Genomic DNA, 12,452 nt, shown 5'->3' with positions numbered 1-12,452 from the left:
TGAGTAATCAACAAGGATCACATCCTTTGCATCCCCCAATTCAGTGACCATAACTTTCTTCACTGATCTTGAAGGCTTGATTTCCTTTGGTACTGGAGAAGTGTAATGGTGCCATTCCATGGATTGACGTTTTGACTTGGGATCATAGTCGTAGACCAATGTTTCATTATTCGATACCAATGTATTTTTGAATTTGACGAAATCCTCCTCAAAAAGCTTCAAATTTTCACTGGCAATGTCAGTTCTATTTTCCTTAAGATAGAATTTAGAGACTTTGGCACCCAACGAGCATTTCATCTGTAAATGTTCATGAATAATAGTTTCAGTGGATCCATGACCTAGACCTGTGTCTTCCTAAAGTTCAGCAATGGTAATACATCTATCTGACAGTATAAGTTTTTCTATCTCCTTGAGTAAATCTTCATTGGTGGAAGTTGAGGGATGTCCAGACCTAGGGTCATCAACAAGGCTTCTTTTCCCAGCCCATTGTTTAATAGTGGAATAGCTAGGGCACTTATCTCCAAACACTTGTGACATACGGTCATGACGTTTTAGGGGAGTACTTTTCTCTGAAGTAAAAAACTTGATGACTGCTCGGTACTCATTCTTTTTCATTTCTTATCCATTTGGATCCCAATCACGTTCAACTGGCTGTCACTTAAATATTCAATGGCCACAACAGACCAAATACACTTGCAATGAACTACTCAAACAATGTACTACATTGACTAGTTCACTTTGTTATGGCCGGCCTATAGTTGAAAGTTAGTCAGGCTTAGAATTCTTTTTGCCATCCCTCATATTATAAAGGATCATTGGGCTCTAGTTACTGTTCACTACAACTTTTAGTTCCAGTCCTCACGTGCCATGTATTTGAAGCCACAGAGGTACTCAACCATCTTTGTTCCTTAGCTTTTGTTAGCTTTACATGTACGTAGGCTGTGACAGTTACTGGTTACCAATAGTGCAAGCAGCAGATCCTGCCTCTCCATTTGTTATGTCAGTTTTAGAAATGTTGTTGAAATGTTATATCTTTATATTTGTCAATATATTAATGCAGGAAAAATATGTCGGTATCATTGCTGATAGTAAATATTGTGTAATGAACCAGTATGTCAACTGTTCTTGGTGTTCGTAGATCATGAATGAAAAAATTTCTGAGTATGACGTCACACCTTTTGTTCATGCACAGTTCAATTCTCACACCAAGACAGCAAAGTGAAGCCAACAACCCAAGCGCTGCCCAAGTGGCTTCAGTCACAGGCAGATTGAAGAGAAAGCTTGTATGTTTATCTTACGGATGAGTTACAAAATACTAATTGCCAGATTGATAGGATTAGAAGCCAGTGTTTACCAAGCCCTAGATTACTATATAAATGCCTTGGTAGTATGAAGCCAATGATGTTGCAGAAGACTCTCTTTTTAAGAGTTCCTTGTAGCCAGCTTTGTCACATATCCCACAGTCTGTTCAAGATCTTGCATATGTTTTCATTTGTTTAGCTGTAATTGAGAAAATATCCTAAAATGTGAAAAAACTCTTTCCATTTGCATATTTATACTTTGTTTATCCCCAGCAACATGTTTTGCAGGGGTTTATATAAATGGACGCCATCCTTCCATCACTGCATAGGTGCATGATGTCGTTTCTGAAACAGATCTTGAAAAACATACATTATTTCTTCACCAAACTTGTTGTATAGATAGGTTTAGTGGTGACCTGGTGCCCTCTAATAGTTTTGGAATTTTTCAAATTAATTTTATGAGTTTCTATGGCAACAACTATGACTTCAACTGAAATTGGTGGTTGTGCTCTTCTTCAAAAAACTTTGTGCATAGATAGCACCAGTGGTGAACTGGTTCCTTTTGATATTTGGGGATTTTTTAAACAAATATACAGTGGTCCCTCGCTACAACGCTACCAATGGGGTCCAAATAATTGGTGGGCGTTATAGACGATGAGCCGTTTAGTCGAGGTGGGGGAGCGCGCCTGGCCAATCTCACGATCTTCGCCTTGTCTCGCAAATAGCAATGATACAAGTTGTTTACCGTTCATAGTGTAAAAATATATATCCATTATGTTTTCGCCGTTTGTTATTATTTACAAGCCTTAACTGTCACATTCAATGTGAATGTAGTCTACTTACATGAAAATATCGATCGATAATGGTAGTAACAGACGCTATGAGTGACGAGCCAATCACAATTCATTACACAAGTAGAGGGTGATTCAGTGGCATTGATTGGTCATGTTGCTTAAAATACGGAAAACGAGAGTTTTGACCAGCACTATGCGCATTCATACACATTCATGCAAATATAGATACACATTCAAGCCAGATTAATTGGTTTGATACGGTTACTTGATCCGAATCAAAAGGAATGACCGCCGTGTTGTGACAGCAACTACATGTGAGTTGATAGTGTCGCCTCAAATTGGATTGCCCACTAATTAAGAAAATAAACTTTGCTTGTGGTTCTCTTTTATTGCATGCATGCGCTTCTAAGATCAAAGGATGTATAGTGTGAAAAGTTAACTAGTAGAACAATCGTATTTCCGGGACTTGCCGCGGATGTTTTCAAACAGATTATTAGAACTCCATTCAGCGATAAACGGTTGATTATGCAATGAGAAGCGTTATGTGCAAATGAACAACGAACAACAATACAATCACGGCTGTGTAAAACTCTCAGTATTAAAAGTGTACATAAATTTTGGGAGCCATGCCATACCGCGCGTAGTAACCGAGGTAGCGCTTTATCGAAGAGCCCAATAGCGAGGGATCACTGTATTTTGAGTTTCCATTGCAAAAGGTTTCATATATTTATCTACGACAAGAATTTGCCATTCCCAGGAATATCGACGACTTGTCCTCTTGTTTACATTGGTTGTATGGCTCCACGTGCGGTCATCGAAACCTTACAGAGAGCTAGCCTTATGGTTACTTTGGTGTGTAAAGCTTTATTGTCATACACCTCACTGTCATAGTTGCAGTAGCATATCTATATATTTATGCAAAACAATAAGTTAAGCACACAGAAAGCCTTGCATTAGGCCCATATGTTCTTATTTCATAATAAGTGCGTTTGTTTACAAACAAATGAAAAACCTGATCATGTGATAAGCCTACATCTACGTAGTGGTCACTGGAGCAGAAACCACTCTCACGGAATACGGCTATCGGAATTAGCTCAGGGGTTATCGGCTAATGTTTGCAACATATGCTTCAGAACAGTCGACGCACTGGCCCTTTAAGTGTCTGTCTTTGTTGACTATGTATCTAAGTGAGCTACAGTGCCGTGGCACTATTTTTGCATGTAAACACCATGCTACTCGTCACATACTTGTTAGACAACAATACATTGTATACAGCATTGTATGAGTCATAGTGCTTTATGTCCTCTTTACACACTTATTCACTTTTTCAGCACTTGCTGCTAGCTCCTTCAGACGTTGCTGGATGGGGAATATTCCTGAAGGTACCAGCAGAAAAGAATGAATTTATATCCGAGTACTGTGGAGAGGTGAGGTTGTTTTATTTAAAAGGACAAGGTATGACTACATGGATTCATGTCGGTCTCTTTCAATCCAGATAATATCATTCCAGGCCAAATTGTCCTGACCATTAATCGTTAACCATTAAAGCTCTGCACGCTAACGTCGAACCCATTCGACAGAGGTGTCACTTCCCGTGCATCTAATGTCGAACCCATTCGACAGGCGAATAGCATAACGACACCCCAAAATAAAACTCGCCATATCTATTCACCAAGAAGGCTTTGCGTAATATTTAAATTACGTATGACATGCATAAATGCTCAGCTTTCTCAATATCAAAACTTTCAGTCATTTATTTACCTCAAAAAGAAAATATTGCGAGTTAAAAAAGTTTCGGCCAAACTTCTCGGCACACAACTACAAGAAACGGCCATTGTTGACTTTTGGCACTTCACGTTGTGGGCATGCAGTCCAATATTTTCTTTATAATTTCATCATTTTTCCTATTCGATCATAAATTTTTGTTTGCTGCCGAAAGGAAAACACTCATGTTCTTTTATTTCTAAAAATTAGCAACTTTCGGTGTAACTAGTTGTAAACAAAAACAATCTGAATCGTAACATCATCGATTGGATGGAACTTGTACGATCATGGCAACGGCGGTAAACAAACAACTCCACATGCATAGTTATCCCGTTAGACTATTACAATCATTTTGTTACATCTAACTTAATTTTCTAGAATTATTGACAGGTATGTATAAATCTTTGTAAAAAGAATTTCATTTTTAAAGAGTTTGCAAATGATTTTGTTTGATAAACTTTCGGACACATTGACAAGCCGACAAACGTCAGTGATACGTTTGGGCGTGGCCTAACTCGCGATTTGTTGAGTTGAACAAAGTCAACAAACACTGCGAAAATGACAAATATTGGATGATACGCAAAATCTGAACTTATATACATTCTAGGTAAACCATTCAATAGCAAAATAATGCAGTTTACGAGAAAAAATCAAAATACTTGCAATTTTAGCTATCATATCTGAAACCAGAAGCACGTAACGCATGTGACACATGGATGCAAAAGTTGGTAAGCTATCATAAAGAAATTCTGAAATAGATTCAAATTCAAAAGAAAATACATAATTTACTATTTTTTGTCAACTATTTACTATTTATTGATTTGGAGAGCAGTCTTCACTCCTATGTGTTTCATATTTCTTTGTGATTGTCGCCATCAAATGTGTAAGTCTAAATCCGAAACCGTAATGGATTTCACGCTCGATGAATTTAATTTAAAAATATTTTCTGAAAACGAACGCAACGGAGAGCGATATAACGTATTGATATGCCATATTAATAACAACATAATATTGTTATTGTTCGAACATTACAAAAAGAACAATTTAAAATTTTAAAGATGTTGTTGAAAACTTTCTGAGAACCTCCCGTCCTCTGAACCGATAAAACTTTGGTACACGACGAGTTAGTGTAAAATACATATATAGATTCTCGGCTCCTATATGTGATTTTGTACCCAAAACAAATTAAATTGTACCCAAAATACTTTGTGAATTTGTACCTAAGAAAATAAGACAATATTTCCATAATTATATTTATGTTTTCATGTAGATGAACAGAACACATAATAAAATATTTCATCAAGTTCATAATATGATTATGACTGATCCTTGAAATTGATTGTTTAGTTTTGAGAGAAAATTGACGCCTTGTCACTGAAGAAGAGGCCAGTTAAGTTGGTTAAACCTAAGTTAGAATGTATTGTTTTGATAAGAAAGTGATATTATGTTAAGTTTAAGACACCAAAATTAATGAATATCTTTGGAATAATTCTAGGTAGATCTACAAAATCACATACCCATTTGGGTAACATTACTAGAAATTTTGGGTACAAAAGTCACCACTGTACATTTCAACTGTTTTTCGTGAATGAATGGGTTAAAAAAAATTTGTCTGAATGATTCCTTTTCTCATTTTTTAAGACAAGAATTTGTTTTACATAACAAAACAGGCAGATCTACACGGATCACGTTTTGTCCTAAAAATGTGAAAAATATGGACACCTCAGAAATGAGGGCTTATAAGGTTAATATTCTACCTAACTTGTCACATGGTTTGACTTAGATCTAGGTCTATCTAAGAAAAGTCCTAAAGAAAATCTTTTTTTAATTTTTTTCATGACACTGACATTTCTGGCACTTAGACAAAGAGTATTCAAGGAAAGACAGATATGTTTTTGAATGAAAATATGACTTTCCTTTATAATTCTTTTTTCATGATGACGGGAAATTTTATACACACCAGCTGAGGAAGTTGTGATAATGTGATTGCATACAAAGGAAAAACAGGTTGGAAGCAGTATGTATAAAATAGACCACATAAGGTGAACAAAAGTAATGGATTGGCTGAGTGGAAAAAATACATCTGGCAAGGGTAAACAGGTACACAGGCATGTTTCTTTTCATTCCAACCAGAAGACTGAGATAGCATTTTCTAAGAAACATATGGCAAACTTACCAGCTCATGTGCCACCATGTAAAGTTTGATCAGTTACACTGTGCTGATGCAAAGACTAATATTTACTGTCCCCACACACCATCATTGTGGGAAAAAATAACTATTAAATATAACTTAAAATTTTAAAACCTGTAAACAGCTGTAAATAATTAAACAATTACAAATCTATCATCAATACGCAATCATGGTGGTCTTCATATTTTTGGAATAAATTTAGAAATCCTTCGTGAAACTGTTCTAAAATCATGCTAGAATCTATGAATGTATTCCCGAAAGGAAAGATATCCTAAATGTAATGTGGAACTAACACCGAAAATATGTATGTAGCATTTTATTGCTTATATATACCCTATCATATTCAGCAACGCGGGGATGTTATTTTGAAACACGTTTTGGTCAAGCCCATTTTCGCGCACCTGTTGTTGATGGTGATCTTGCTGATCGACTATATCCATAGACGTATTACGTGGGATACACTTGTAGTGAAGTAGTTGTAGTGAAACTTATCAGCGTGTACATCGCAGAAATATGAATCATGTCCCATTTATATTCACCGTAACATTTAATGGTGAATCTTAAATATCAACAGAAGTTCAAATAAAAGATACCGAGAAACTTGCATGTGGCATGTTGATTTATCGTCTACCGTTTCCGGGTCACGGGAGCATACAAGGTCAAACGGATTAACTATTATGCGAATTATATCGTCAAAGTCACATTTTTATTTCATGTTAGTGGTGATTACTGATACTGTGTATCGACTTATGTTTTTGCTGTATGTGATAGGCGAACTATTTCAAAATTTATTGTAATTGTTTTGTTTCGAAAGATTATCAGCGGACTACCCCTGTCTGTGACATCACATCCGGTGACCTTTGCACTTATTGAAATAGTGCTGTCAGAATTCACGATCTTTATTTTCGTTTTTCTCTCGTCATATTAATCAGAATATGACGAATAAAACATTCTTCGATTGAGAAGATCGTCAACTTTCGCCAAGTTATATAAAGGCAATGTAAACTTTGTTGATATTAAAATAGCAATAAGTTATGCGGAGGTCGGGCGAAGCGCGCCATGTTTGATTTTAAGACATCTGCTAGCATCATGATACGGGTTGTTTATTTTTATATATCGTAAATATTCAACCAAAATGCTTGAAATTAGGATTAGTGAATATTTATAAGTCATTAATTGTTTCCTGCAAATTTTATAACATGACACGTCAGATTAACCCGAATATTCGTATTTCTGCAACCGACATGATGACCTCGAAAATTAAGTTATTTTTCTGTTTAACATTTAGATAATAAATTCACTGAAATGGTTCATAATTTACCATTGCGCTGATATATGCCGATTATAAAACCCGAATTTTTACTCAATTAAAATTAAGATATCGGAGATATGATTATTGAAATCAATTTGCACAAATGTTACGATATTAAAAGGTTCCTAGCAAGAAATGCAAACCACCAATTAACGCAATTCAGGTAAGTTCAAGAAAATTTACAAATTTTGTGTTCGCTTTGGTCTTAACCTTGGTATGATTGAAAACACCAGGATATTTTTATATAGTATTGTGTAGTTTTCTATCAGGAATAAATGTGTCAAATATTTCTTCAATTGGCCCTTGTTTAATGAGGCACCGACTGTTTGAAATCACCCACCCTCTTTAGAGCGCCTTATGCTAAAATTAATCCAGCAGGCAGGGGTAAGAAGTGTGAAAATAATTCAGCAGGCTAAAGGTTAAAGGACATGGTATGACTACATGGATTCATGTCGGTCTCTTTCAATCCAGATAGTATCATTCCAGGCCAAATTGTCCTGACCATTAACCGTTAGCCTGCTGAATTGGTTTAGCATAAGGTGTGGTAAAGAGGGTGGACAATTTCAACAGTCGGTGCTTCATTAAACAAGGTCCAATTGAAGAAATATTTTGCACATATATTAATGAAACCGGAACTGCTTCATGACATGAAAGACAGACGCAGGTGTTGTTCGCAGTTACAGCCAAGTTTATTACTGATAAATTTCTTAAACCCTGAAACAATTGTAAAACATTCATTACACAAAATATAAATATATGCTGACATCAAATATTTCATTAGATGATATATATACAAAATGCTATAACTACTAATTGTTAAACTTACATCTTATCAAGACTTAATTAATCCTATATCATAAACATACTTAACCCGCATATATACTTATATATGCGTATCATATAAATAGAGTAACATAAACGTGACATGATACATTTACTATCATGTATACATACAATATATGAGAAATATATATAAAACCTAGTAAACCCACCAAGTGTGTGGACCTGGGTTCATCAGTCCAGACACAGACCTCTGCACGAGTACAGCTACATCTGCACGACAAATAAATGAATATACATACACACTGTGCAGACCAATCTGATAGCAGCAATATTACTACAAACCGATTATTGCAGAGTACCTGAAAACATTTCTAAAATATAATAGTAAAACCCTGATTCATTCATGCATCATACATTCCTACATAACACATTCATATATTACACATTCATATATACCAATATGTAACCTAGCAACACATATGTTTCACTTTCATACTTTCATACTTCATACGTTCATACATCAGCTTCACAGTGATTGAAGATTGAGTTAAATAGTATTTTAGGCTTATTTTTGCGCTTACTGAATTATTTACCTTACGTAAATAATAACACTTGTAATGCATACAGAAATATAACTAATTACTATGATCTAGCTAATATTTACAACATGACAAAAACAGCCAAATTATCAACAGCATAAACACAATATACCTACAAATCCTAGGAATACGTACAAACAATAAAATATCATCGAAATACCAACCTTTAGAAGTGAATTCCAAAGTCCATAAATCAAACACAACAATTAGTCCAAATTGTGAATTCCACAACGTCCAATGCTATACGTGTGTTTGACAGTAACATCAAATGTGATATAAACTGTAGTAAAAACTAAACCCTTTAAACTTGAGACAGTAAGCTAGAAAGTTAAACACAAAGGGGCTGTGAGGGGCGCGCTTGGGCAGGCTATTGTGTGATAGTGCACTAGGTGATTGAGGCTGTGGCAAAGTACTCATGCAGTAAGCTGAAACAGAATTAGGAGAGCTGAAGTGTGAAGTATATAATGTTTAAAACATACTTGACTGAATATTAAATTCAGTAACAATCTAAACTAATAAAACTCTGAAAATATATACATCTATCTGATCCTGTCACATTAATGATAGAAAACTACACATTACTATGTAAAAAAATCCTGATGTTTTCAATCTTACCAAGGATAAGACCAAAACAAACACAAAATTTGTAAATTTTCGTGAACTTGCCTGAATTTCATTATTGAAGGTGGTTTACGTTTCATGTTGGGAACCTTTGTAAATTGTAATATTTTTGCAAATTGATTTCAATAATCATATCTCCAGTATCTTAATTTAAACTGAGTATAAATTTGATGTTTTGGATTGGTACATAACTGGATGATGATAAATTATGGACCATTTCCAAACAATAAGCAGAAAAAAACCAACTTTCGAGGTCATTATGTCAGTTGCAGAAATACGAACAATCAGGTTAATCTAACGTGTCATGTTATAAATTTTGCAGGAAACATTTATCAACAAAGCTTACATTGCCTTATATATGCCCTGGCGAAAGTTGACGATCTATGTGAAAAAGCAACTATTTGGGTGCAGGCTAAAATGGCACCTCAGCAAAATGGCAACAATTTCTCGGGCGAAAACAGCACCGCATTTGGCATATGTCGTCGTACATATGATATATTTACACGTTATTTGATGTACTGTTAATCTTGAAATTAATGCAAGCGTGAATTAAATGCCAAAAATGCGAGTGGTCTTTGCTCGCATTATTAAACATCGTATTTATATCAACAATAAGACATATTGGATAGCAGAAATACCAACTTAGACATACGCTGAAAACAAACAACTATGTATTCCACATCACTGTTTATTGAGCAGCACTTGTAACAAGTATATAAACAATGTCATTCAAACACTTATTACATCCCCAGCAGTAGAAACTAACAATTTTAGTCCGATAGTCCTTATAATGATGACAAATAGCAAAACCCTTAAAAATGGCAAATTTCCTCTAGTCCTTATGATACCTTAACCATTGGGCAGTTTGGCCAGGACTACAGGCAATTTGGCAATTTCTAACGCTGATCCTGTGAATTATCGCTGCTGGGGTCAAGACAAGAGTTCCACTCACTTATGTCATCACACCTTCAAGTCCAGACAGACACCACCCACGCAAAATGGTGTGTCTTTGTTCTTTGCGACTGCGTCAAAGGCCGACATGACCCAGCGTGCACGTATTGTTTTAGCGGAGTACTCTACTCAGTGCTAATAAGCAGTGCCATTTGGTGTGTGATTGCATTAATGTAATGTTGGATTAAGGTGAGATTTCTCCTGTAAACCTGACAGAGGACATTTTCTTAAGATATAAATCCACTGATGTTTGAGAGGAGGGGGGTGTCGCATTGATATTGAGTCGCTTTTTTGGCTAGGGGCTAGCGATTGCATTCTTTTGGAGATGCACTAATGTCACGATTTACAGTATTTACGTGTTATTTGATGTATTGTCATTTCCTGTTTTCCAGTTATTCACAGATATCTACAGATATTGACATATATACAGTTCTTCACTGTCCTTCAAACTTTTCATCATCTTAGTCTTCTTCAGTCCAGATAGTTTCTCGATAACGAGCTGCAGAAAGTCTGATACCACATATACGATGAGTCCAATGGTCACAGTTGTCACATGATACAGCATGTTGAGTTCTGACATTCTTCTCGCATGCAACACATCGAAAGGCCATTGTGAATAATTGTGACCTGACAGCACCATGTTAGGCCTCTAAGTACAGTTTCAGCTTGACATGGAGTTAAATTGAGTAAAGGTACTTAAAACTTCAAAGCATATAATGTTTTCACAATTAGTTGCACCTCCCAACCAGAGACGGTGAGTAAATTGGAGTCGAGGCTAATTTTTAATGTAAACTTTGTTGTAAGTGACAGTGTGAGTTTAATTGCATTTATTTTACTACAAAGAATGTTGTTTCCACAATAAGTTGAGTGGCATATTGGTTCGTTTGAATATAGTTGGAGTAGAGGCTAATTTATAAGGTAAAATCATTTTAACATTTCACAATTATTGGTGTTTGCAAGTGACCATATCAGTTTAATTTCATTTAATTCAGTACCAAAGTAAAATAACTGTGTGACAGTTCCCTAAAGGAACATGAACCATAATGAAATGTGATCATCAGGTTTTTGTCTATCAGTCAGTGTGATACAATTTTTCAATTTGAAGTTTACGAGATATACGGCTTTTCCATTGTCGAGAGGTCGGTCACATGACTGCGAAATTGTTGTTCATAAGTGTATTAACGACACAACTTGATGTTCATATGTTTTTCACGAGACATAGTCCTTGAAATGACGTAAACACTGACAGACTACTTCCACATTCCTGGGAAAACCCCTGGGAATTCCCTAGCACAAATACATACAGAAGCGTTCTTTCTGATCATATAGACCCTTTAATCTTGAACTCTGCATTCCGGTATACATTGAGTGTTTGACTGCATGATTGTTCCCGAATATCCTCGCTACAACCCATCCTAATGAACAAAACGAAGAAATGCACTTCCAAACCAAAGTAGTATCGACTCGATCCGTGTTTAGGCTGACAGTGACAGTCTGCAGTGTCTATTTGACACATCTTTAATCACCTTTCTTTGATTGGCCAGTTGATTAATGATGACTAAAACATGTAACCGTCACAGGTTCATTAACAACTTCCAAAATTTCACCCGTCACGTTTATCATGTCGGCCATTTTGACATCTTGTACTTGATTTGTAAATGTATTGTCACTGTGACCTACTTAGCGAGGAAGTTCTTAACGGACCTTTCTCATCTAATGAGGCTATTGTTTGAGTACATTGTGTTGACAGAAACTACAAAAATTGTCCCCGTTGACCATGTTGAGCATACGTAAGCTCATGTCGCCTCTCGTTTTGAGGAACTATTTTATTCTGCGATACAACTAGTTGTTGTATGGCTGTCAGTGTAAACATGAAGTAACACGCACTAAATATGATGATGTATAGATCAAGGTCTACGTCCTTTGTAGTACAAATATTGATATAATTTTTTTTATAAGAATTGACCTTCACTTTGTGTGAATTCATTGGAGTATGAACCTTCATAGAGTGTGTACAAAAATTCAAAATAAATGCAGATCATCACCAGCTTTGGATCTGACATCCTTCATCAGGTCTACGTCCTTTGCGGTACAAATAGTGATATATATAAAAAATTATAAGAATTGACCTTCACT

General features: G+C 35.7%; 1 protein-coding gene across 1 annotated transcript in view; it reads left to right on the top strand.

The window, feature by feature from the left end:
• The window catches only part of LOC124150131 (histone-lysine N-methyltransferase EZH2-like), a 200,873-nt gene that overhangs the window by 167,731 nt on the left and 20,690 nt on the right, over positions 1-12,452 (top strand). The window contains exon 15 of the mRNA XM_046522056.2: positions 3,427-3,522. Within this exon, the coding sequence (XP_046378012.1) occupies positions 3,427-3,522 (96 nt within the window). The remainder of the gene's footprint in view (positions 1-3,426; positions 3,523-12,452) is intronic.

This window comes from Haliotis rufescens, unplaced genomic scaffold (assembly GCF_023055435.1).
Source record: "Haliotis rufescens isolate VD_foot unplaced genomic scaffold, xgHalRufe1.0.p SCAF_4, whole genome shotgun sequence".
NCBI classification, from domain to species: Eukaryota; Metazoa; Mollusca; class Gastropoda; order Lepetellida; family Haliotidae; genus Haliotis; species Haliotis rufescens.
This window is presented reverse-complemented; position numbering and strand designations above follow the sequence as displayed.